Consider the following 27,448-nt stretch of genomic DNA (forward strand, 5'->3'; position numbering starts at 1 on the left):
AGACTACTCAGGTACCGCAATAATTTAAAGTAGTAGTTTTTCTTGTATGATCAGATCAAAAGAAAGCCTATTTTGTTTACAGACTCATGAAGATGAAAGTTTTTCTCTTTTCCCATTTACAAAGTTTTGCATACAGTAACCAAAAAACTCTCTTAAAGGGGCATACATGTCTGCTCTGATTTACTTTATAGTGTTAATGATTTATTTATTAATGCTTATTTCCAAGTGAGAAAGGTCTCAGGTTATTCTTTTATTTTTATTTATTGTTGATGAGCACTGTTAATATGCACTTAAAAAAGGGAAGTTCAACTTGGAATAGTCTCTGGGGGGGGGGGGGGGGCAATCAGCAATTAGTACAGGGAGGTGTGCTCTCCTCCTAGCAGTTATTGTTCAAATCAAATTGTATTGGTCACATACACATGGTTAGCAGGTGTTAATGCGAGTGTAGCGAAATACTTGTGCTTCTAGTTCCGACAGTGCAGTAATATCTAACAAGTAATCTAACAATTTCCCAACAACTACCTAATACACACAAATCTAAAGGGGTGAATGAGAATATGTATTTTTTTGAGCAGTGTATACACACACACACACACACACACACACACACACACACACACACACACACACACAAACACACACATATATATATACACACACACACACACACACACATATATATATATACACATACATATATATATATACGTGTGTATGTATGTATGTGTGTGTATGTGTGTGTGTTTTCCGTAATCGTATCAACATTATAGCAGCCTCTTTTCAATGCAACGAAAACAAATCTAACTTTGCAAGATTGAGTCTGATTTTGTTGTAGGCAGAGTCAGAGCGCAAGGGAGCAGATTTCTATTGGCGGGTAGCCCAGGAGCGGTCTGTCAATCACCCGCAAATGAATGCGCTTTTCAGATCAGAGTCACGCGTGTGGACTTTTGTTGATATTCTTTGCTAGTTAGCGAGTTATTAGCCCAGTTATATATAAGTAGAGGTCAGAAATGAGGATTTACTGCTTCCTACAAGAGCACAAAACGTGTAGGCTACATTTCAAGTTGTCTTTGAAAAGCAAATCAGGTAAAACGCTTGTCGTAATTAAAGGGGCAGTGTTGTATTTTGAGACGGGCTTGAATATGCAAATAAGTTCCATTGGTTTTGTTGGTCGGTCTACATTATGCTCAAATAGCCACAATAGTATTGGCTACTGTCTAAAACTGTAAGGGTACAGCCTCAGTGTTCACTGTAAACACGCATGAGAACTTGCACACAATTCTCACAACGTTCAAGTTTCCGCTCACAAGACCTTAAATTTGCTCAGTGCCCCCAAAAATCACATTGGTAACGGCCATCTGGTAGCTAGCTATGCTAACGTTACTTAGCTAGCTATGCTAGCTCTGACTTTGTTATTGTTTCTTCTCAGTGACTCACTGCTCATCTTCACACCAAGAAGTCTCTTCCATATGTTATCAACCTAGACCCTGCCGTGCACGAAGTCCCTTTCCCAGCCAACATCGGTAAGAAATCATCAAGCCCAGCTCCATGCATATAGGTGCTTTTAACAATGCCGAATATTAAAATAACTACACTAGTGTTGGTTGCACTAAAACAGTCTGTGGGAAGTCATAACTTAAATACAATTACACTTCAACTTAGGATGGTTGTTCATGACAGGGACAAAATATCTAAGGAGCATATTATTAAACAGACTTTCCGAACGTCTCTGCTTACCTCATGTCAAAATAAAAGTCCTGCACGTGCGCCATATGCGGACAGAAAAGGAATAAATTGTTTGGGACTTTTATTTTGACATGAGTTAAGCAGAGTGGAAGTGGGTCTACAACAGACCCACGCTTGGAAAGTCTGAAAATAATATGATTCTTAATTTCCCCTGCCATAATGACCAACAGTCCTGCCCACAGGCAGAGTAAGTTGAAATGGAATTGTATTTAACCTCTGGCTTCTCACGGACTGTTTTTTTGCCCCCCCCCCAATACAATTTTAAGCAATGGTAGTATATGTAAATATACCCGCGTTGCTAAAAGCACCTACCCTGCATAATGTGTGGCACTGGCATCATGTCGATAATGCTAATCATTAGTTGAATGTTCAGAAAAGTTTTTCCTGGATGTTCTGTTCATAGAATTCAATCATTATAATTATGTTGGTCTACCCACTGCCTTATTCTATTATTAGCTACCGTAGCTAATAAGTTACAGAAAGCTCCTCCTTGTCCCCTCGTAGATATCTTTGACACAAAGAAGTCATGAAGCAATATGGCCTGGGTCCCAATGGATGAATCGTCACGTCATTGAATCTCTTCGCGACAAGATATGATCAGGTAGGCTAACTCAGTTTCTGCTCACAACAGAATAGGATGTGTATTTATTTGATACATTGACTGTCCAATAGATGTCACCATTGTTATTACTTGTCCAATTTGGGCTGCATAAATCAACATCGCCATGTTTTGCCGCCTCAGGTCATGAAATTCATTGGGAAGAAACAGTACAATCATGAGTAACTATATATTTTTTTTATCTGAAAGTCAGCTGATGACCTCCTGGTAACCATAGAAGAATTATAGTACTTAGTACAGCATTGTACTGTTCTGGTGTTTCCCTACTAGGGCTGGGTGATATGGCCTAAAAATCATCTCTATTTGTTTATGTTTTGTTGATATAAGCTTTGTTGTACAGTCAAATGTAAAATACACTGCATTTCAAACAGTCAGCAATAATCTAATGAATATTGGGCTTGTGAAATTATACCGAAGTTTTCCACAACCATAAGACACTAATAATTTAATTATTTTATCAAAATAGTTGATCCTGCTTTTTGCTATACTCATTGATCTGGTTTGTTGTCAATGAAAATGCCCTTTTTGTTCAATTTTAACCAGAACCATGTATAATGCACCTTAACTTCTTGTAGCAGGCGTTATATAAAATTAACACAGGTCTCATAAACAATCTCATAAGCCCATGTGCTAGTGAGTAGCCAGCTAATCTTTATATTTCAAGTCTAGCAAACTTGGATCTATTTGCTAGCTAACAAGGCAGAACAGTTGAATTATTATGAACACACCCTTCTGTCCGTCTCCAACTGTTTGAACTGCTTTACTTTTTAGATTTGTGTGTATTGTTAGATGTTACTGCACTGTTGGAGCTAGAAACACAAGCATTTTGCTACACCCGCAATAACATCTGCTAAATATGTGTATGCGACCAATACAATTATTTGATTTGGATATTGCGCAAAAAGATACATTTGAATTAATCAAATTAATTCGATATATCACCCAGCCCCAGTACCTACCTGTCCAAACCTTTGACCTTTGTCCGCAGATATGTGTTGATTGACACTCCTGGACAAATAGAAGTGTTTACCTGGTCAGAGTCCGGAAGCATCATCACTGAAACTCTGGTGTGTAGTAGTGACGTGTATTGTTAAAAACATGTAATCATATGACTAGGTTCTACAAAAGTGTTATCAGTGTTGTGATATGTTTGGTGTCTGTGTTAATGTGTTCTCAGGCCTCTTCCTTCCCTTGTGGGCTGGTGTACGTGATGGATACGTCTCGTAGCGTCAACCCCGTCAACTTCATGTCTAACATGCTCTACGCCTGCAGGTATGACACACTAGGGGCCATTTTAGATTTTTGATACTGCAAAACTGTGGGGACATTACCTATGCATTATCTATGCAGGCTTTTCAATAGCTACTACAGCCATCTGTGGTTATATTATACATGTGAAGACAAGGGTTTCAATTCAATCAAATCCCAAAGTTTTGTGGAATTTTAAGGTCCTGTGTAGGGTGTTGATTTGCTTATTCACTCTGACTGTTGTTTTTTTACTGCAGAATTCTGTACAAGACGAAGCTGCCCTTGATTGTCGTCATGAACAAGGTATGGATTGGCTGGAACACTTTCAACAATCACACTTTCATCTGTAGGTCTGCACTGAGGGCACTCTGAAGTGTTTAAGTGATCAAAGGAAATGCATGTTTTCCATTTCACATCAAATTTTATTGGTCGCATACACATATTTAGCAGATGTTATTGCGGGTGTAGCGAAATGCTTGTGTTCCTAGCTCCAACACTGCAGTAATATCGAACAATACACAAATCTAAAAGAATGGAATTGAGAAATATTAGGATGAGTGATGTTGGAATCTGGAGTATATAAATATGTATGTGTGTGTGATGGGATGGGATGTATAGACATTGTGGATAGAATATGTAGTATGTCTGAAGAATACGTAGGATAGAATAGTATATGTACAGCAATAGTTGAATAGGATGGCCTTGACTGGAATACAGTATATACATATGAAATGGGTAAAACAGTATGTAAACATTATTCAAGTGACCAGTGTTCCATGTCTATGTACATAGAGCAGCAGCCTCTAAGGTGCAGGGTTTAGTAACTGGGTAGTAGCCAGCTAGTGACTAAGTTCAGGGCAGGGTACTGGGTGGAAGCTGGCTAGTGATGGCTATTTAATAGTCTGATGGCCTTGAGATAAAGCTGGGACAGAGAGACTGAAAAACAGCTTCTAAAGCACCCGCACTGACCTCGTTTTCTGGATGATTTACGGGGTGAACAGGCTGTGGCTTGGGTGGCTGAGGTCCTTGATGATCTTCTTGGCCTTCCTGTGACACCGGGTGCTATAGATGTCCTGGAGAGAAGGCAGTGTGGCCCCGGTAAGGCGTTGTGCAGACCGCACCACCCTCTGGAGAGGCCTGCGGTTGCGGACGGTGCAGTTGCCGTACCAGGCGGTGATACAGCCGACAGGATACTCTCAATGGTGCATCTGTAAAAGTTTGTGAGGGTCTTATGGGCCAAGCTGAATTTCTTCAGCCTCCTGAGGTTCGAGGCACTGTTGCGCCTTCTTCACCACACTGTCTTTGTGGGTGGACCATTTCAGATTGTCAGTGATTTGTACACCAAGGAACTTGAAGCTTTTCCCCTTCTCCACTGCGGCCCTGTCAATGTGGATGGGGGTGTGCTCCAACTGCGGTCTCCTGAAGTCTACGATCACTTCTTTCGTTTTGTTGAGGGAGAGGTTATTTTTCTGGCACCACTCTGCCAGGGGCCTCACCTCCTTCCTGTAGGCTGTCTTCTTGTTGGTGATCAAGCCTACCACTGTTGTACGTCTGCAAACTTGATGATTGAGATGGAGGCATGCGTAGCCACGCAGTCATGGGTGAACAGGGAGCACAGGAGGGGGGCTGAGGGCTGCACACGTTTGGGGTCCTTATGTTGAGGATCAGCAAAGTGGAGGTGTTTCCTGCCTTCGTCACCTGGGGGAGGGCCGTCAGGAAGTCCAGGACCCAGTTTCACAAGTCGGGGTTCAGACCCAGGGCCCTGAGCATAATGATGAGCTTGGAGGGTACTAAGTGACTAAGGCTCAGCTGTAGTCAATGAACAGCATTCTTACCAGATGGGTAGGGCAGTGTGTGGTGCGATAGCATCATCCGTGGATGTATTGGGGCGGTATCAAAATTGCAGTGAATCTAGGGTGTCTGGTAAGGTGGAGGTGACATGATCCTTAACTAGCCTCTCAAAGCACTTCACGATGACAGATGTGAGTGCTACGGTGCAATAGTAATTTAGATGTTACCTTTGCTTTCTTGGGTACAAGAACAATGGTGGACATCTTGATGCAAGTGGGGACAGCAGACTGGGATAGGGAGAGATTGAATATGTCCGTAAACGCGGGATGCCGTCTGGGCCCGGCAGCCTTGCGAGGGTTAACGAGCTTAAATGTCTTGCGTCGACCACGAAGAACAAGAGCTCACAGTCCTCAGGAGCGACCCACGTCTGTGGCACTGTGTTATCCTCAAAGCGGGCGAAGAAGGTGTTTAGCTTGTCTGAGAGTACGGCGTCGGTGTCCGCGACGTGGCTGGTTCCCTTTGTAATCCGGGATTGTCTGGAGTCCCTGCCACTTACAGTGGTTCTTCCTGTAAAAGTTGTCATACTGCAGCACACCTTGCGGGCTGCCACAGAATTCTAATTGTCAGCCATTGTTACCATGTGCTAGTTTGACCACCAGAGTGCATCTTTGAGAAGCATTTGATAGCCTTCAATATTGGATGTACTAGAGAATTTTACTTACAACCTCATGCTAATCACATTAGCATACGTTAGCTCAACTGTCCCACAGGGGACCCACCGATCCTGTAGAGGTTTTAACGAAAGCACAAAGATGTTGATGAAGAAATACTGTACTGCTGTTTTGAGTGAGAAATGTAACACTTTAGAGTACTTAAGCATCGAATGCATTGCAAGTTGGGAGATTTTCACACCAACAGTAGCCGGGCTATAAAGAGTCTACTGTCCTGCTAATAGTGCTACACCCACTACAGTACTATAGTGTTTTCAAAATGCCTCCAGCTGTCAATCACTACTGTAAATAAAAACACAGCGTCTTGTTTACATTCTTTATTGTAACAATGTCACAAATCATTTGTATCTACCTTTCCAATTACTTTTAGAGTTTGGGATTTTCAGATGTGCGCTTTTCATGTCATTTTTCATAAAATCCAGATTTAAGTGTAACTTGAGTGAGAGGCGCCTTTAGTGAGAGGTCTAATGCTTTAATATTTGATCATTTCTGCCCTCCGAATTCATATCTAAGGGGCATTTTTTGCACCATTATTAGTTAGTTTGAACTTGCAGACAGGCACTAAGAACAGCGGGAACGTTTCCCTAGTCAGTGCCATTATTAGTGCAATGCCCCTTAAAGTGTTGCTCTGTGCTACCCAGTGGGGCGGATGATGCAATCCCCCCTTCCTCCTCCCTTCCACATGGGCTAAGTCCGTCTTCTGTGCGCTGCTCTGCAGACTGTCCCGTGCCCCCTGCCATCGTGCCTTGAACCTCGTGCGCCCACCGCAATCTCAGTGGATAAAGCTGGAGAACTGCAAGGCAATCCCATTGTGCGCCACTCGGGAGCCATGATCAATATGACCAATATATATTGTCCTGCTAATAGCCCATCCTAGAAACGTTGTTTGCAGAATTCCCAGCCTGCTACGCTGGTGGAAAACAGGGTTAATAAGATATCTGTGAGAATATCTAAGGGACTTTTATATCATTCTAAATTAATAATAATAATTCCTTTGTTTAAAAAATAACTATATTTTGGAGATTTTCATTTTCAAATAATCTAAAGTGAGCGAGGAAAAATGACTGCGCCATCAACTTGATTATTTAGCAGACCTCACTTGCTTATATTCAGTCAACACATATTTGAAGAATATCATGGAATATAATTGAACATTTTAGTTTCTCTTAGAATAAAACCCTTAGTGTAACAACAGTTTTAGTATGTAATACTAAAATACAAAAAAATAAGTGTATTTTTCAGGGTGTGTGCGTGCTGGACAGAGGAATATAAATTCTTACACTATTGTTCTAAATTCCATTAATTGAAATTCCATTTTGAAGTCGTGCAAAATTCTACGTTTTTAAGATGGTTTATACTATGGATCATTTAGCTATTTGAATTATAGGACACATTTTAGGTATAAAAAAAAAATATATTGTTATTTTATAAAAGTATTGAATTTTGCCTTTAATACTATAGCCCAGAGAAACGCTTTGAATAACACATTCATAAATGGCAAAAAAGACAGTCAAAAAATAAATCACAAGAAACAAGGTTTTAAAGTGTTTGTCATATAGCTAAGAGATGCACTATAAGAAAGCTCAGGAAATACATATATTTCTTTTACACACATTTAACCGCTTTTTTGGGGTAGGTACAAAACTACGTCATACTTCCATTTTTTTTTTTTTTTTTAAACTGGTACCGGTTACCTTCAGACGAGTCTCGTGACACTTGTGGGGGTCGTATAGCAGAACGGCGATGACTATCATGTTCGTGAGTCTCCCCATTCCATGGAGCTGTCGTAATAGTTCGGACGCAACAGACGTTTTTGTGAGAAGACTGATTTTTAGGATGTCTCGTGGTCTGACAAACACCGCTCTAGCTCTGCCACCTTTCACCACAGATGTGGAAGTGCAACATTGGCGAATCCGGTGGATTGAGACACTGTATCTAGGTTAAACTGGCGGATTTGTATGTAGCCTCGCTACTGTATATAGCCTTGCTACTGTTATTTTTCACTGTCTTTTTACTGTTGTTTTTATTTCTTTACTTACCTATTGTTCACCTAATACCTTTTTTTGCACTATTGGTTAGAGCCTGTAAGTTAGTATTTCACTGTAAGGTCTACACCTGTTGTATTCGGCGCACGTGACAAATAAACTTTGATTTGATTTGAGTTTCTGCCTATAGGAAGGGAGGAGCAGAATGGAGTCGTGATCTGATTTGCCGAAAGGAGGGCGGGGGAAGGCCTTGTAGCCATCGTTAAGGGAGAGCAACAATGGTCGAGAGTTTTTGAAGCACGAGTACTACAGGCCAATGTGTTGATAGAACTTTGGTAGTGTTTTCCTCAGATTTGCTTTGTTAAAGTCATCAGCTGCAATAAATGCAGATATGTGGTTTCCTGGCTGCACAAACTCCAGTGTAGTTCCTTGAGAGCCGTCATGGTATCCACTTGAGGGTGAATGACGATGACCGAAGATAATTCTGTCTGGATTATGATTTAATAATACAGTATATCTCTCAATGTTCTGGACTGAACAGTGTTGTATGATTCGAAACCAGACCGCAAATGCAGAAGTGCGACTTTGGTGGATGCAGTGGATTGAGAAGCATCCAGTGCAAAAAAACTTGTCTCCAGCTTAAACTTTTTATTTTTTATTTAACCTTTAACTAGGCAAGTCAGTTAAGAACAAATTCTTATTTACAATGACGGCCTACCCCAGACGACGCTGGGCCAATTGTGCGCAGCCCTATGGGACTCCCAATCACGGCCGGATGTGATGCAGCCTGGATTCGAACCAGGTGACGCCTCTTGTGCTGAGATGCAGTGTAGACCACTGCGCCACTCGGAAGCCCCTAAATTAACGGATTTGTAGAGGGATTTTTTTATGCTAATTAGATTTCCACGGGGGCAAGACATAACCCACATGAGTCGATGTCCCGCCCCATAAAAATCTGCCTGTTTAAGATAGAGATATCTGGTTTCAATCCACCACATCCTCCGCATCCACAGTAAAAGGTGGCAGAGCTACAGCTGTATTTGTCAGACCTTGAGACTCTCACGTGTTCTCCGTTTCGCTCTACGACCCCCACGTCTGAAGTCGGTACCGCCGATCTGCTAACTTCTGTTTGTAGCATCCGAACAGTTCGGGCTACTCACTAACATTACCCCGCTGTGGAAAGGTGAGACTCTCACCAACATGTTGTTTTTCTCTAGGACACCCACAGGCCGCACAAGACCCGTCTGACCCCCAGTACCAAAAATGAATAAGTACAGTACCTGTCAAAAGTTTGGACACACCTACTCATTTCAGGGTTTTTCTTTATTTTGACTATTTTCTACATTGTAAAATAATAGTGAAGATATCCAAACTATGAATTAACACATGGAATCAAATAGTAATCAAGAAAGTGTTAAACAAATGAAAATATCTTTTAGATTCTTCAAAGCAGCCACCCTTTGCCTTTGATAGCTTTTCACACTCTTGGCATTCTGTAGTAAAAATAAAGAGAAACATAAATTCCCCTGTTAAGGTTACCCATCTTCCCTTCCAGTGAGTGAGGAAAGCAAGTAGGGCACGGGCTTTGGGAACTTCCTGAAATAGAGAAAGGAATGGGTGCAGGTACGAAACAGGAAGTCTCAGTGACTACCGCAGGACCCTGAACTTTCATACTTCACCTGTAAGACCCCCCCCCCCCATTAATCAAATGGGAAGGGCTGTATCTCATTAGTCCAATGTGGTTCCCTCTTCTTCATCTGCACTGATCTACTGTAACCACTCAGGTAAGGTGTGATGTAGTATAGTCCTACCAGCTCACTCCATTCAGCAACAACTGAAGGAGAGGATGTTAGGAGGCCATTTTAGATTATGAAGATGCACCTTGGTGTGTTGGCTACTGGGAATTCTATCCCTACCTGCATGCCTACTGGTCCCCGCTTCAGAACTGCTGAAGCTCCTTGGACTATTGCAGTGTTGCAGTGCCACTTAAGTAAGTTTTTTGTTTGCTCTTACTGACTGAAACTTAACAAGTGATGTTTTTGCATAAAGGTTGGACAAAGTGAACCCCTTGTTTCCTGTTTTCTTGTCAGAAGTTTGAAACTCATTTTGTTAAAAAGGTGGGGTAATGACTGATGGAATAATGTGCTTGTATCCTTTTTTTATTTTACAGATGTAGGATCTTAATTTGATCACCCTGTTGCAGGAGAATTTATAACTTGTAGTGTGTTTGTTTAAAAAGCCATCTAAAGTTTATAATTTCCACTTTGAAATTGCAGACTTGAATTTTCCCTTTTCAAAAAAATTTATCAACCCATACAAAAACATACATTTAATTATAATCCACATAATTCATATTTCCTGTTGCCTGCTGTAGGAAACTGCCTCAAATGAATATCCTCATCTGTAAATGGTTTTGTTATATTTTGTTTAGTGTATGTTAATTATATTGATGGGTTCTGACTTCTAAACTTGAAATATTGTTAATAATCAGGTATCCTATGGAAATGAGGAGTGCCACAGTCTGGTTTCTACACCATAAGTTAATGGTTATCTGTAGGAGGAATGTATATGGTGGGGTCAATTAAGGTTGGATAAGAGCCACGGGCTTGGACTGTACAGAGTAAAGGAAAGGCGATCACATGGTTGCAGTCACTGATAAAGGTGGAGAGCTGTGGATTAGTGAGGAATGGGGGCCGAGGTCAGGTCACATTAAGGGAGAAGGAACAGTTTATTACCCGCCTCACTTAGCTTCCTGCCTAGCAATAAAGATGTAATGTTTATAGGGAAGGAGGAGACTTCATCCAAATTGGGGTGTATATATACTTGTGGTAGTGGAAACGTCTTTGCCTGTTCAGCTGTCTGACCCATTGGGGGAATAAACTTGGTTTGAGCTTTACTAATCGTCTGAGTTTTTACTCTTTATTTAGAACCGAACACTATGAAGCTTTTTCTTCATTGGAAGAAAACACCCATCTGTTAGCCATTCCTACATTCCTGCTCATCAACAGTCATGTTGAGTCCTGAAAGTACACTACCAGTGAAGTTTAAGAACACCTACTCATTCAAGGGATTTTCTTTATTTTTAACTATTATTCTACATTGTAGGATAATAGTGAAGACATCACAACTATGAAATAACACATATGGAATCATGTAGTAACCAAAAAAGTGTTAAAACAAATCAGAATATATTTGAGATTTGAGATTATTCAAATAGCCACCCTTTGCCTTGATGACAGCTTTGCACACTCTTGGCGTTCTCCCAACCAGCTCCATGAGGTAGTCACCTGGAATGCATTTCAATTAACAGGTGTGCCTTCTTAAAAGTTAAATTGTGGAATTTATTTCCTCAATGCATTTGAGCTAATCAGTTGCGTTATGACAAGGTAGTGGGGTATACAGAAGATAGCCCTATTTGGTAACTCCAAGTCCATATTATGGCAAGAACAGCTCAAATAAGCAAAGAGAAATGACAGTCCATCATTACTTTAAGACAAGGTCAGTCAATACAGAACATTTCAAGAACTTTGAAAATGTCTTCAGGTGCAGTCACAAAAACCATCAAGTGTTATGATGAAACTGGCTCTCATGAGGACCGCCACATGAATGGAAGACACAGAGTTACCTCTGCTGCAACGGATAAGGTCATTAGAGTTACCAGCCTCAGAAATTGCAGCCCAAATAAATGCTTCAGAGTTCAAGTAACAGACACATCTCAACATCAACTGTTCAGAGGAGACTGCATGAATCAAGCCTTCATGGTCGAATTGCTGCAAAGCAACCACTACTAAAGGACACCAATAATAAGAAGAGACTTGCTTGGGCCAAGAAATACGAGCAATGGACATTAGACCGGTGGAAATTTGTTATTTGGTGTGGAGTTCATATTGGAGATTTTTGGTTCCAACTGCCATGTCTTTGTGAGACACAGTGTGAGTGAACGGATGATCTCCGTATGTGTATTTCCCACCGTAAAGCATGGAGGAGGAGGTGTTGGGGTGCTTTGCTGGTGACACTGTGATTTATTTTGAATTCAAGGCACACTTAACCAGCATGGCTACCACAGCATTCTACAGCGATACATCATCCCAACTGGTTTGCGCTTAGTGGGACTATCATTTGTTTTTCAACAGGGCAATGACCCAACACAACTCCAGCCTGTGTAAGGGCTATTTTACCAAGAAGGAGAGTGATGGAGAGCTGCATCAGATGACCTGGCCTCCACAATCCCCCAACCTCAATGAAATGGAGATGGTTTGGGATGAGTTGGACTGCAGAGTGAAGGAAAAGCAGCTAACAAGGGCTCAGCAGATGTGGGAACTCCCTCTAGACTTTTGGAAAAGCATTCCAGGTGAAGCTGATTGAGAGAATGCCATGAGCGTTTTGACCGGTAGTGTATATTACATGTACATTTAAGTCATTTAGCAGACGCTCTTATCCAGAGCGACTTACAAATTGGTGCTTTCACCTTAAGATATCCAGTGGAACAACCACTTTACAATAGTGCATCTAAATCTTTCGGGGGGGGGGGGGGTAGAAGGATTACTTTATCCTATCCCAGGTATTCCTTAAAGAGGTGGGGTTTCAGGTGTTTCCGGAAGGTGGTGATTGACTCCGCTGTCATGGCGTCGTGAGGGAGCTTGTTCCACCATTGGGGTGCCAGAGCAGCGAACAGTTTTGACTGGGCTGAGCGGGAGCTGTGCTTTCTCAGAGGTAGGGAGGCGAGCAGGCCAGAGGTGGATGAACGCAGTGCCCTTGTTTGGGTGTAGGGCCTGATCAGAGCCTGAAGGTACGGAGGTGCCGTTCCCCTCACAGCTCCGTAGGCAAGCACCATGGTCTTGTAGTGGATGCGAGCTTCAACTGGAAGCCAGTGGAGAGAGCGGAGGAGCGGGTTGACGTGAGAGAACTTGGGAAGGTTGAACACCAGACGGGCTGCGGCGTTCTGGATGAGTTGTAGGGGTTTAATGGCACAGGCAGGGAGCCCAGCCAACAGCGAGTTGCAGTAATCCAGACGGGAGATGACAAGTGCCTGGACTAGGACCTGCGCCGCTTCCTGTGTGAGGCAGGGTCGTACTCTGCGAATGTTGTAGAGCATGAACCTACAGGATCGGGTCACCGCCTTGATGTTAGTGGAGAACGACAGGGTGTTGTCCAGGGTCACGCCAAGGTTCTTAGCACTCTGGGAGGAGGACACAAGGGAGTTGTCAACCGTGATGGCGAGATCATGGAACGGGCAGTCCTTCCCTGGGAGGAGGAGCAGCTCCGTCTTGCCGAGGTTCAGCTTGAGGTGGTGAGCCGTCATCCACACTGATATGTCTGCCAGACATGCAGAGATGCGATTCGCCACCTGGTTATCAGAAGGGGGAAAGGAGAAGATTAATTGTGTGTCGTCTGCGTAGCAATGATAGGAGAGACCATGTGAGGATATGACCGAGCCAAGTGACTTGGTGTATAGTGAGAATAGGAGAGGGCCTAGAACAGAGCCCTGGGTGACACCAGTGGTGAGAGCACGTGGTGCGGAGACAGATTCTCGCCACGCCACCTGGTAGGAGCGACCTGTCAGGTAGGACGCAATATATATTTTTATATCATGATCTAACAAGTCGTTTTTTTTTCTATTGTATTACAAATGTACTCATGTTTGTGAAAGTTCTTCGGTATTGGTTGTCTCGATCCTCTAAAATAAAAATAAAGTGGTTATGAATGTGTTCATCCTAGTCTTGTGTGGCTGGCTGCGTGAGATGCATACTGCCATATGTGAATGAAACGTGGAGGGAGGACAGACAGAATATTCTGGATTCGACGCCTTCTCTCCTGGCTTAAGAATCAAACGGTCTCTCCCACGTTCACAAATACAGCAGCATGGTATTCTGTGAAGACTGAGAATACAGCCTTTTGCCTTTCTGCAGGCAAATGACATCATTAGCCTACAGAAGAACCGCTTATGACTTTTAGCACATTTGTTAGTGCCTTAGGTGAGTCGGCTGGGCCCAATCACACCCTGACTCTCCATGCAGCCCTAACTCTTCAATGTTTCCAGATCTGTACCGTAGATGTAGTTTTCATCTGCTCTGACAACTCTTCTTTTTGCACAACAATAATTGATTTAGCCTTAAGAGAGACGGGTGGATTATATCACGGATCGGTCTTTACTCTTAATGGCCAAAGTTTCCCTTAGTTTGTTCAAGATTCATTTTTATTTATTTATTTATTTCACCTTTATTTAACCAGGTAGGCAAGTTGAGAACAAGTTCTCATTTACAATTGCGACCTGGCCAAGATAAAGCAAAGCAGTTCGACACACACAACAACACAGAGTTACACATGGAGTAAAACAACATACAATCAATGATGCAGTAGAAAAAAATAAGACTATATACAATGTGAGCAAATGATGTGAGATAAGGGAGGTAGATGGGTTTTACCACAGATTCACACACACACACACACACACACACAATCCCCGACTGTCAGAAGAGATAAGATAAAAGTGTTGTGACAATACAAACAATTGCAGCAGCCAGACGCCTCGTGTCGCTGTGTTCTTCCGGCGATGGTGACTCACCTCCGCAATGGCATTTACAGGACACTTCACACTCAGCCCTCTCCCTGACACCCTCCGCTCCCCTCACAGCTCGTGGACTACAAATTCCGCTAGACACAGAACTAAAACAGGATATGGAGAGTGGCAGAGGAGTTCACAGCAGGAAAATGTCAAAACACCTACTAGTGATCACGTCTACAAGGAAAAAGCCAAAGCTGTATGATGAGGATGGTGTAACTACAACCAACAGAAATCTAGTTTGCACGACAAGTTGACACAACTGAACTCTTTTTGGGGACTAGAGAATGCGGTCAAATGTCATATAAGCTTTTGTCTGTGCACAACATAGCGGACTTATCTTTTTCATGCAATAACATTAACTTTGTGCTTCCTATTTCATGCATTAACTTGCCTTCACGTTTAATTTCTCACGTCGTAACAAAGACCTAAGCTTTGTTTTCAGTGAAGAGGATATATCTGTTGTGTCCAATGACGACATGCATTCTGCAAGATGTCATCATTATATTGTCCTGCGGGCATATTAGAAATATGAAATAAGGTTTACGTCATAGAATTAATTTCATATGATTTATCGTTAGGGTAACTTTGGTCCAGCAGTCTCACTTAGCCAGATGACTCATGCCGCCATTACAATATTGAGTCTTACCTTATGACATAATCCTCTGGGTTTGGAGTGTGAGGAGGTTAAGTGGATTCAGGAAGGGTGTTGACCTGGCCCTCTGGAATACAGCATATCATCCATTCGTACTGTATCTGATGGAGATGAAAGGAATGATATGCATTGCTGTGGCGTACATATTACATATTATTTCTGTTCTGTCCTCTTCTTCTATATCCTGCCCTAGGCTCTTTCAGATAATAATTTGATTGATTGAAACCCTGAATTCTAATGTCACTGCAGAGGCTGTATAATGAGAGAGAGAGAGAGAGAGGAATAATGACAGTCTAATGAATAGTGGATGGAGTTTGGTATGGGTGAGTGGTCAACAGCACGGGACTGAAGCAGTGAGTTCATCATCCCACTACACAGAGGCTCGCTGCAGACCGACAAGCCCCCCACCCCAACTCCCCAAACAGCACTTATAGATTTACTGCAGACCTCCCCACCCCTTCACACAAACAAGAGACTGTCCCACCATACCAAGCTAAATTAATATCTTTATCGTAAACCTATGTCACCTTTGTGCCACCCCCTTACAAACACGTTATAGCACTGAAAACCTGTGTCCCCCTTCTCCCCTCACACCCCTTATATAGATTTACTGTTAAACCATGTGGGTCTCCACTCCACCCCATGCAAACATGACTGTTGTTGCATCATCTGACGTCTGGTATTTATGATTTTTACATTTCAGTGAAATAATGCCTATCTTTCCTTGTGACATTGTCCTCATTGTTTGCTGTGTCATTATGTGATCTATGTGGATTAGGGGTCAGATACATGCACTGCATCTGCAAAGACAAGAGGAAGCATCCGTGATTGGCTGGAAATGACATAGTTGGAGTGTTACTGGTGATGATTAGGCTTTCCTTGCAACACATCGTCATCTACCCTAGCCTCCTCTCCTCTTCCCATCCCCCTCTTTCCCTTCTAGGAATGTTTATGTCATTGTTTTACACTGAATAAATGTGTATGGGTTTGCTGTGTCACTTCTGCAGGGGTAAGACTGCACAGTCCAACGCAGTGATAGACAATGGAGATGTGTAATACAAACAATATCATCCATCTTCTCGCCATCAATCTCTTTCTCTTTCCTGCCTCCAATTCTGTGGCTGTTCTTCCGCACATAACCGCTCCCACTCTCTTCCGCCCTTTCTTTCTTTCTTTCTGTCTTTCTTTCTGTCTTTCTTTCTTTCTTTCCTTCCTCTTCTTTCTCTCCGCATCCTTTGAAATGCACTGTATCTCTCTCCTCTGCTCATAACCCACACAGGCTCTCATCAGCACCCACTCTCATCCCCTCTCGCTCTCTCTCTGTCTCTCACATTCTCCCCTCTGCACACGACTCTCCTGCTGGCATGAAGCTGCATGACATCATCTGGGCTGGTGCAAGCAGAATAGCAGATGAGGACACCGTGTGTGTCGGCACCCTCCCTTCTTTGCACCCCCAACACTCTGTGTCTAATTACAATGCACCTTGAGATGATAAAACCACCTCTCTCTACTGCGTGCTGTGTTAATAGGTTTGTTTCATTTGCCTCCTGAATCACTGCACTCTGCAGTCCCTGCCCTCCACCCCTGCCTTACAACACTCATGTATTATGACATCTTCGAATGCAGCCGACTTCTCGCCTTGAGGGCACAATCATCAATATTAATGTTGCCTGCTATTGATGCTTGTTAGTCTTCACACAGAAATGTAGGTTTTAATGTTTAGATAATTTAATTGATGTAAATTGGTGGATGGCTCAGGTTCCTTTCATCCTATTGTATCAAATTCTCCCTCTTTAGCTCTCATATCCTGCCTCCTATCTGTTTTCTCTCCAGCTAGTCTCTCCCTGTTTGTGCTGTGAACCCTGAGTGATGACATGGTCATGCTGGGAGTCTGTGTTCCTGACGTGACTGGGATGTTCTTAGAGCACTTAGTGTTCTGTTCCTAGGGTTGCAATATTCCAGGAACTTTCAATAAATTCCCTGGTTTTCCAGAAATCCTGGTTGGAGGATTCCAGATTGCCTGCTTATTCCCTCTTGATTCTGGGAATCCTCCAATCCTCCAAAAATGAGATTTATTGAAAGTTCCTAGAATTTTGCAACCCTATCTGTTCCATACACCGCTTCCAAGCATGGCATCAAGAATCATGTAGTTTTGAATGGGATCTAGCGTCGTGGTGTCTCACACTGTCAGTACAGGGCTGAACAGTCCTGGTCCCACAGTGCTGCAGGGTCTGCAGACTTTTGTTCCAGCCCAGCCCAGCACTAACAAACACATCCCATTGATAGTGAGGCAGGTGTGGTAGTGCTGGGCTGGAATCAAAACCTGCACACCCTGCATGTTCTCTAGTGTTTTTCATTATATTATGGAACCAATAAAAGTACTTCAATGCAAGCAAATTACACTGTGGTACAAAACAGAACACCTTCCTCATATTGAGTTGCACCCCCTTTTGCCTTCAGAACAGCCTCAATTCATCAGCGCATGGACTCTACAAGGTGTCAAAAACATTCCATAGGGATGCTGGCCCATGTTGACTCCAATGCATTCCACAGTTGTATCAAGTAGGCTGGATTTCCTTTGGGTGGTGAACCATTCTTGATACAGACAGGAAAATGTTTAGTGTGGAAAAACCCAGCAGCAGTTCTTGAAACACTGAAACTAGTGTGCCTGACACCTACTACCATACCCCCGTTCAAAGGCACTTAAATATTTTGTATTGCCCATTCACACACTGAATGGCACACATACATAATCAATGTCTCAATTTTCTCAAGGCTTAAAAATCCTTGCTTTAACCTGTCTCCTCCCCTTCATCTACACTGATTGAAGTGTATTTAACAGGTTACATCAGTAAGGGGTCATAGCTTTCACCTGGATTCACCTGGTCAGTATATGTCATGGAAAGAGTAAGTGTTCATAATGTTTGTTACACTCAGTGTATATATTGATCACTATTTGAAAAATCAATTTACATCTCAACTTTATTTAAATACCATTAAAACTGAGACACTTGGAGGAGAACCAGAAGAACAGATGGACTGTTTTAAATAGCCTTTGACAGGCCACAGTTGATCCAGACACAGTGTGTCTGTGCGTGTGTGTGCGTGCGGTAGCTGATCGAGACAGTGCTGTTGGTGAGGTGAGTGTAGTCTAGACATCAATATCTCTGGGACTGAAGATGATGAGACATAGATCCATCTGTGCTGACAGTAATAGATCTGACATTTACTGCTAAAACCTGACTGACTCAAACCAGCCACAACCAGCTCTTCATTCAACATTATTCTGATTCTGATTTTGCAAATAACTTTTTGTATAGATTGCATTGTATGCGTTGCATTGCTTGACTTGGGCAGGAGCTCACTGGAGCTGGATACCAGCACCTCAAATGTTCTACTGCTTGATCTCCTGTTGCTCAAAAGTATTGTGGATCTCCTGCACCTAAATATAAACAGTACCGGCACCCAAAATTAGTACTGGCACCTATTTCAGCCCAAGTCAAGCCCTGATGCGTTGCAAAGGAAAAAGTACATGCAACTAAATACCCCTATCTTGTTTCTCTCACTATTTAGGATGTATCCATCCTTGCAGCTTGCCTCCACTCAGCAAATGGTTAAAGAACATCCCGTTACCCCTGCCTATTCCTCCTCCACATTACCCCCGCTCCCTCCTCTCCACCAGCTCTCCAGCCAATCAGGGGCCTGGATTCCTCTGGGCCAATGAGATGGCTAGGAGGTGATGTCATGCAGTAATAGCTGGTTGTGGTGCTGATGCTGCTGAGAGCACAGCCCAAACAGTAGAGAAAGAGGGAAGAAAAAAGCAAGATAAAGACATAGGAGAATACCACCAGCATTGCTCAGCACAGGGTGAGTCCATCTGAACTACCGAAACAACAAAAAAGTATGGCAGGTTGCATTCTGCATTCAGGATAATTGTCCTATTATATTAATTTCAACAATTTTATATTAATTTCCAAAACAATTTTGTTGTATATTTTGCTGATTTAAGTCTGTCTGTTGTGTGTTCACTAAATATTGGGCTATTTCATATTTGAAAAGGCTTTAGCTATCTGAGTGTATGTATGAGATGCCTCTCTGCTGCAGTCAGATGATGGACATTCTCTGTGCAACACTGACTATGACATCCCCCGAGATGCACAGGGAGTTTACATCACCTCTGCTGTAGAGGTGTGTGCTCAGTGTTTGGCTGAACAGATTAACCACAGATGGAGATAATACATTGAAATGTAGTGATGCTTACAAGAAACAGTCTGCCCTAGATGATTTTGTAAAGTGGCTTTAATTCACATAAATGCAGTTTATGCAATTCATACAGTGTGCATTGCTTATTATGCATTTATTAAAAAGTGCTTTACTTGTTGACAAAACAGTTTAATGTGAGAAAGCTGACGTTGATGATCAGTACAAGATGTTTGAGATGACTTTATGCATGTTGTTATGCAATGAAGAGATTGTGAGTCTGAATAGTGGAGAGAGATCTCAGCGTATGTGTGTGTGCATGTTCACGCCTGTGTGTAAAATAGTGTGGGGGCCTTTGGTTTGGAAGCCAGTGTAAGTCAGAAAAGCATGTTGACTTCAAGTAGGTGAAGGATTTACTTCTCAGTCAATGCTCACAGTAGGCAGGCTCAACAACAGCAATGTTCAATATGGAACAGTAGTCCTACAGCTAGTTGTGACTGAAGTTTTTTTGAGGGTATTTTATTAGGATCCATACTAGCTGTTGCGAAATCAGCAGCTACTCTTCCTGGGTATGTAGGGGGGAATGTATTGTGTGGCCTAGTGGCCTAGCTACTGTTGTGAAGTAGCTTTGTGTAAGCATGTGAGATGAGGGGGCAGTAAGAAAGAGAGTGGAGGGAGAGAAAAAGGAGAAAAAACAAATAGAGAGCGAGAGAAAATATTCAGATTCTCTGAGTGTGGATTCTTTTGTTGTCTTTGTGGTGAAATGAATGGACCACAAGTGAGTCACAGTGATTGCTTGAAGAGCAGGATCTAACATCTATTTAAGTTATTATCAAGAATTTAATAGATGTATTTTTCTCTCCTTCCATCACTCTCTTCTTTTTGCTGTAGACAATAAGGCCTGTATGTTATGTGAGCAAGCTATGTAGGCCCTGCCTTGTTTTATCATAACAATACAGTACCATCATGCTCTGATAATGAGTGTGATCTGTCCATCTGATTATCACGAGGAGAGACAGAGGGCTTGAGAATGGTTAGGTCACTTCTGCGGTAGAATACAGATGGTACTCTCACCCATTCTCCCTCCACCCCCCGATCTCTTTCACACCCCTCCCTATCTCGTTTCGTGACAAGCGCAGGGCCTCAAGTGCTCTTGATGAGTGGGTTTGAATGAAGGCTTAACAGTAGCTCACAATGGGCCAGTTTTATTGTAATGGTGGTGGGATTCTGTAGCAATACAGCGATTTAACATGTGTTTGCAGATTTCAGGATCTGATGATAAAGCAACTTTCTTTGTCTCGCCTTTCAGAAATATCTGATTCACCACAGTGTCTTTAGAAGAAAAACAAGAGGCAGAATGACTCTTGCAGGTACGTGTGTGTGTGTGTGTGTGTGCTTGCGTGCTCGTGTGTGAGTGAGAGAGACTAATGCTGATCTCACTTAATATTCTCTCCCCTGCAGCGTACAGAGACAAGATGCGGGAGCTCCCTCTAGCTTCCATCTTCTGTTCCTGCATCCTATCTGAACCCAAAGAAAAGCCCACCAAGAAAGAAGGTAAACGGTTTTACACAATTCTAACACAATCATCAACCTACCATTCCCACAGCACATCATATAAGCCATTTCAGTCAATGAGCCAGTAATCAGAAAAATATAATATTGTTTTTTGAGGCCGCTAAAAATGGCAGCTACACAAATGGCAACCCCCCCTTCATTGGTCCCCAATTTCCTTTGGGTTCTTCCTTTATACAATCTCACATTTTACTTCATCTCTGCCTGCCCTCTGCAGGTGTGGTGGACCTGAACCTGTGCATCATCAGGGATATGGAGGTGATTGAGCTGAACAAGAGAAGGTCCGGCCAGGCCTTCGAGGTCATCCTGAAGCCACCCTCGTTCGACGGGGGTCCGAACACCCTCGCCATCACACCCCCACGCAGGGAGCCCTCCCTGGAGGAGATCCAGAGGAAGCTGGACGCCGCGGAGGAGAGGAGAAAGGTGAGGGGTCAGAAAGGACAGACAGAAAGACGGCATTGACTGTTTCTAGATTGGTATGGTGGATTGCTCACAGAAGGTTGGTCAGAATTGTCTGTTCCCAGTTTGTTGGGGTATAGATGGAAGTTCTTGCACTGTTAATTGGGACTGCTTTGTTTTATCGAAGGGATAGGGATTGTGGTGGGGCTCTCTGCCCACTCTGGTCTCTGTTTATCCACTCACCCCTCTCTCTTCCACCCCTCTATCACCCCCTAGGGCCAGGAGGCTGAGTTGCTGAAGCACTTGGCAGAAAAGCGGGAACATGAGCGTGAGGTGGCCCAGAAGGCCCTGGAGGAACACAACAGCTTCATCCGGCTGGCCAAGGAGCGGCTGGAGCTGCGCATGGAGCACAACAAGGAGAAACGGGAGGCACACCTGGCCGCCATGCTGGAACGCCTGCAGGAGAAGGTAGAGTTACACTCAGCTGATACCCTAGGCAGGGTTGGGGTCCATTCCATTTCAATTCACTCAATACAGGAAGTGAATTTAAGAGGAATCGAGTCCAACCCTGACTCTAGCTCCCTTTTTTTAATCTGTTATGGATATCATCTATATTATTGCAGAATAGTTCTAGTCAGTTGAGATATGTTCTTTTTTGTGATATTAAAGTTCAGAATGAATACTGTGTAACACATTTGAAACTATTATTGTCCCTTTCTAATGTAGCTGGTTTGAGAAACAATCAAGACATGCACATGTAATTGAGATACACTCTACTGACTAAACATCCATAGATCATCATTACTTTTGACCAATATTTTCTTCCCTGATATGAAACGGACAGGAAATCTAAAGGGTGGTTTCTGTGTTTCTTTTTCAGGACAAGCACGCTGTGGAGGTGAGGAAAAACAGAGAGCACAAGGAGGAGAGCGGGTAGAGAGAGAGAGATGGAGAGAGAGCGTGGGGCCTCTGTTTTGTTGAGTGAGAAAAGGAGAGAAGAGAAAAGACAACAAAAAAAGACAGTTTCTTAAAATGAAAATGGGATTTGTTTGACATATGAGAATTCACAGTGATGGAATAGGAAGTGTGCATACAATCTTTTTGTGTCAACAAAAGCAAAAAATGGAAGTTGGTTATTTTCAGAGCAGGCTGAGGTGGTTTCCTCAGAGCAATGGTGGAGAGACAGAAAATCAAGTTGTACTTTTGTAGTGCCCTTGAGTGTAGCGGAGTATAAGAGCGCTATGCACAATTTATAAACCACACTGAGTAGATATTGGCACATTTTATAGGCTTGGCATTTATAATAGACCATGAACCCAGGACTCCCTTGAAAACAGTGGAAATTGTAACTGAGTGGACTATCCTGGCTAAATAAAATGAAAATACAATAAAATTAATTCATCATTATTTGCAAGAAATTGAAATATATTCTGGTCAATAAAATCACTGACACACATACTTAAATTGAAAGCATTCTACACATCATGCTGGATCACACTTTTCACCACGTTTTGGCATGTCAGCTTATGTACATAAATAAGTGAGTAGTCTGGTGTTGATCTTTTGTACAGATGTAGGATCTTAATTTGATCACTCTTTTGTTGCTGAGAATTTATATTAAAATAAGGGTTTTTAAGGAGAGTATTCTCTCTCTGCAGTAGTGAAAGATATAGGTATGATATGGAAAAAATATATGAATTAACTCAGCTGACTACAGTACTAGAAGCAGAAAAACAAGTTATTGCCTCTGACATTTTTCTTAGAGGTTGATGTTTTAGGTAACTAAAACTCCTAGTACTGTATTACGCAAGCTAAAACATGCTGAAATGCAACTTGTGATGTATTTCAGTTTTAAAAGGCTTCTAAAGTTTGTAATTTCCACTTTGAAATATCAGACTTGATTTGCCCTAATGAAAAATGTATCAACCCCCACAAAATCTCTATGAATTATAATCACATTTCCTGTTGCTGCAGGATTATTTTCCTGTTGTGGCAAACTAAGATCCTACATCTGTACTGCTAGTTTCTTTGTATGTTTTCAGTCATAGTAGTTGTGATTAGTCGTAGAATAGACTGCATTGCACGTATATGTACTACTTACAGATGTATGTGATATGTCACTCAATATCAATTAAAAAGTAAAAGTCAGTATAAGAGATCCTTGTTGTTTGTATGCTTACTTACATGTGCACTAGTCACGTGTGTGCGTGCGCTTGTGTCTTAGCTAACTGCCCTATCTCTGAACTCTGTGTTGTAGGTGTCATGACGGCCTGATCACAACACAAGCTGAACTTATTTTGGAAGCCATTTTGGGAGGCCATTCGCCAGCCTGTAGCCCTCTGGGTTCAGTTGTTTGGAGAAAAGACTGAGACTATGAGATTTTAATGATGACACATGAGAGAGGTGGTCAAGTCAACGACTGAAGCGGAATGTTTTAGGATCTGACCAGTACAACAAAAAAGATTGAGCTGAAACATCAAGAGTTGTGCTCAGGATTCTCAGTAATGTGCCGACAGTGCCATTGGTGTGTGTGTGGAGTTTGTGGTTGGAGGGCCGGGGGAAGTGGGGGCATGTGCGTGAGCGTAAGTATGAGCCTGAGTGTGTATGCTTCAGTAAAACCACTTTGATATCACATTGTGCTTTGAGCTCACACTTTCAGGCAAGGTTTTAACTTAAATTTCATGAATGAGTTTGGTTTGTAAACTTGAGTCTGTCTGAGCCAACATCATTGTAACTCTACTGAGATGAACAGAGGTCAGGGTATGATGTGGCTGTTTGTTACTGTACAGAAATTGTGCTCCATTTCAGATGACAAAAAGGAATAAAAAGAATTGTTTTGAATATGTGAATTTCTTTATTGAAATAAATACGAAAATATTATCCAATACATTAAATAACCACAAAATAAACAATACATAATCAATTGTGCATTTTAAAGCTCAATAGAAAATATATCCATATTTGATTACTCAAATCAATCTTTTAATGACAGCCAAAGCTACACAAATACTTTCAATACATTCTACGAAAGTAGGGATTGAGCCTTCAACCGTGATATTGCCAGCACCATGGCCCAACCAGCTGTGCCACCAGGCTGGACCTCGTCACTCTAATATCATTACTGTTCGATGGTAGGCCTGACACAGGTGCAGCCCACCGAGATGACCTTTGACTCCAGCCGGTAGTGGCATTTCTTCCCACTTCCCATCACCTTCCTCAGGACCAGGATCTGGTAGAAGATGGGTTTGGACATCAGGTTCCTGTCCTCCTTACCCTTGATGTTCAGACATCCCTTGAGAGAGCACCTGACCTCCGAGATGATGGGGGGAAAGCGTCTATCGTCATAGGTAGTGCTGGAGAGAGAGGACGATATTAGAGATCAATGTATTCAACAGAGCACAGTCGAGAATTTCTCATACTTATTTTAAAGCAAGCATCTTAAAGGTATGAAAGGTATAAAAACAGTGAGTACAACAAGGAAAATGTCCCACCTCCCCATGAGGACAAAGGCTATTTTAAGCTTTTAAGGGTTAGGTTTAGAATTATGGTTAGGGTAAGGGGTTAATGGTTAGGTTTAAGGTTAGGGAAAATAGGATTTTGAATGCAAATACATTTGAGGTCCCCACGAGGATAGAAGAACAAAACGTGTGTGTGTCTTGGTGTTGGTATCGATGTCCCCTTGTATTGTGACATTTGCATTGTGTATGTGTAAGCTACTTGTTGGTTCTTACTTGTAAGTCCATGGGGATATTGAATGGTTCCAAATGGGTCTGATGGAATGGAAAGGAACCAAGTCATTTGGGTCTAGGTGCAGGGGGAGAATTACTGTGTCGGGACCTGTAGACTCTGACTCTGTAGGCTTCTTGTGTGTCTGCAGTGTGGTCCGTGTGTGGCTCTCTGTCTTCTCTGAATGGGCACGGGGGGCCACCTCTGCCCCTATCATCATCACCAACATCCCCTTCATACACAGCACCTGAGGAACCGAGGGACTGTTAGTAGCCTGGTATCACCTCTGAAATGGATCTTTACCCCAGGTTTCATTGGGACTTTTACTTTTCAAACAGCACACATTTTAATGTCTTCCCCAGCTGATACAGACACCAGTGGCAAAATCCAGTAATATCTTGAAGAAACTAAAATCATCACTTACCGTCAAAGACTGGAAGCTTAAAGTAGATACCATGATGCTATGTTGTACTGTGGTCTGGTTGTTCTGTTGCTGTGTTGTGGTCCTGGTCTGGTTGTCTGATGTGATGCTGTTAGTTTTATACTGTAGTTGCCTAGTGACCACGTGTCTTCGTCACTTGGTTCACTTCCTGTGACGCTGCGATTGACTTTCATCCTGTGCTTAGTAAGCACTAAGTAACCACACAGCATGAAAAGTAGTGCACATAGATACTGCTGACATATGGAAATGTTGTTGTCTTATTTTGGGAATTTCAAGTCCATTGTGTGGTCCATATTTGGGCCAGATAACTTTGTTCCATGACAAAGTCAGTGGCAAAAGGCTAATATCAGTTGAGGACTTAGTTAATGACAAGAATTAGTTAATGGCAAGTATTATCATTTTTATCATTATCATTGCACAGTCTCAATGTACACTCACTGGACACTAACACATACTACAATGACACTCCAACACACACACCCAACACATACGCTGCTGCTACACTCTGTTTATTATCTATGGACAGTCACTTTACCCTTACCTACATGTATACTACCAGTCAAAAGTTTGGACACCTACTCATTCAAGGGTTTTTATTTATTTTTTACTATTTTATACATTGTAGAATAATAGTGAAGACATCAAAACTAGGAAATTACACAGATGGAATCATGTAGTTAACAAAAAAAGTGTTAAAATAAAAATATATTTGAGATTCTTCAAAGTAGCCACCCTTTGCTTTGATGACAGCTTTGCACACTCTTGGCATTCTCTGAACCAGCTTCACCTGGAATGCTTTTCCAACAGTCTAGAAGGAGTTGAAAAACAAATGATAGTGGGACTAATTGCAAACCAGATGGAATGGCGAATCGCTGCAGAATGCTGTGGTAGCAATGCTGGTTAAGTGGGCCTTAAATTCTAAATAAATCATTAACAGTGTCACAAACAAAGTTACAAGCAAAGTAGAAGTGTGGACTCGAGTCACATGACTTGGACTCGAGTAACAAATCGTTCACCTACTCTTCGTCTCACAAAGACACGGCGGTTGGAACCAAAAATCTCAAATTTGGACTCAAATCAAATTTCATTTGTCACATACACATGGTTAGCAGATGTTAATGTGAGTGTAGCGAAATGCTTGTGCTTCTAGTTCCGACAGTGTCACACCCTGATCTGTTTCACCTGTCCTTGTTATTGTCTCCACCCCCTGCAGGTGTCGCTTGTTATCCCCAGTGTATTTATTTCCTTGTTTCCTGTCTCTCCATGCCAGTTCATCTTGTATGTCCAAGCCTACCAGCGTTTTTTCCCCATTTTCCTGCTTTGCCTTTTCTCCTTTTTCTAGTCCTCCCGGTTTTGACCCTTGCCTGTTTTCTGGACTGTACACGCCTGCCTAACCATTCTGCCTGTCCTGACCACGAGCCTGCCTGCCACTCTGTACCTCCTGGACTCTGAACTGGTTTTGACCTTTTGCCTGTCCACGACCATTCTTTTGAATATTCCTTTTGGATTTATAAAACTCCAACCATCTGCCTCCTGTGTCTGCATTTTGGTCTCGCCTAGTGTCATGATAGACAGTGCAGTAATATCTAACAATTCCCAACAACTACCTAATATACACAAATCTAAAAGGGGTGAATGAGAATATGTAAGTATATGGATGAGCGATGGCCGAGTGGCATAGGCAAAGTGCAATAGATGGTATAAAATACAGTATATACAGTTGAAGTCGCAAGTTTACATACAAAGGTTGGAGTCATTAAAATTTGTTTTTC

The 27,448-nt window shown here is 42.3% G+C and overlaps 2 protein-coding genes across 4 annotated transcripts; one reads left to right on the plus strand and one right to left on the minus strand.

The window, feature by feature from the left end:
- Positions 1–946: 946 nt before the first annotated feature.
- LOC115162146 (stathmin-4) lies at positions 947–24,349 on the plus strand. Of its 3 annotated transcripts, XM_029713167.1 has the most exons (13): positions 947–1,086; positions 1,430–1,523; positions 2,251–2,347; positions 3,354–3,432; positions 3,543–3,637; positions 3,871–3,916; positions 18,911–19,204; positions 20,847–20,907; positions 20,999–21,091; positions 21,327–21,532; positions 21,785–21,976; positions 22,389–22,406; positions 23,766–24,349. In XM_029713167.1, exons 8-13 carry the CDS (start codon positions 20,895–20,897, stop codon positions 23,772–23,774), a joined length of 531 nt encoding a protein of 176 aa, XP_029569027.1. In that variant the 5' UTR covers positions 947–1,086; positions 1,430–1,523; positions 2,251–2,347; positions 3,354–3,432; positions 3,543–3,637; positions 3,871–3,916; positions 18,911–19,204; positions 20,847–20,894; the 3' UTR covers positions 23,775–24,349. The 3 variants fall into 3 exon arrangements, with proteins under 3 accessions (XP_029569027.1, XP_029569025.1, XP_029569026.1); XM_029713165.1 differs by lacking the exons at positions 3,354–3,432; positions 23,766–24,349 and having other exon boundaries at positions 948–1,086; positions 22,389–23,666; XM_029713166.1 differs by lacking the exons at positions 947–1,086; positions 1,430–1,523; positions 2,251–2,347; ... (2 more) ...; positions 3,871–3,916; positions 23,766–24,349 and having other exon boundaries at positions 18,841–19,204; positions 22,389–23,666.
- LOC115162147 (interleukin-17F) lies at positions 24,340–25,741 on the minus strand. Its single transcript, XM_029713168.1, has 3 exons — positions 25,659–25,741; positions 25,240–25,481; positions 24,340–24,861 (listed from the first exon to the last, which is right to left on the minus strand). The coding sequence occupies exons 1-3, from the start codon at positions 25,689–25,691 to the stop codon at positions 24,627–24,629; spliced, it is 510 nt and encodes a 169-aa protein (XP_029569028.1). The 5' UTR covers positions 25,692–25,741; the 3' UTR covers positions 24,340–24,626.
- Positions 25,742–27,448: the final 1,707 nt, after the last annotated feature.

Source organism: Salmo trutta, chromosome 25 (assembly GCF_901001165.1).
Source record: "Salmo trutta chromosome 25, fSalTru1.1, whole genome shotgun sequence".
Lineage (NCBI taxonomy): Eukaryota > Metazoa > Chordata > Actinopteri > Salmoniformes > Salmonidae > Salmo > Salmo trutta.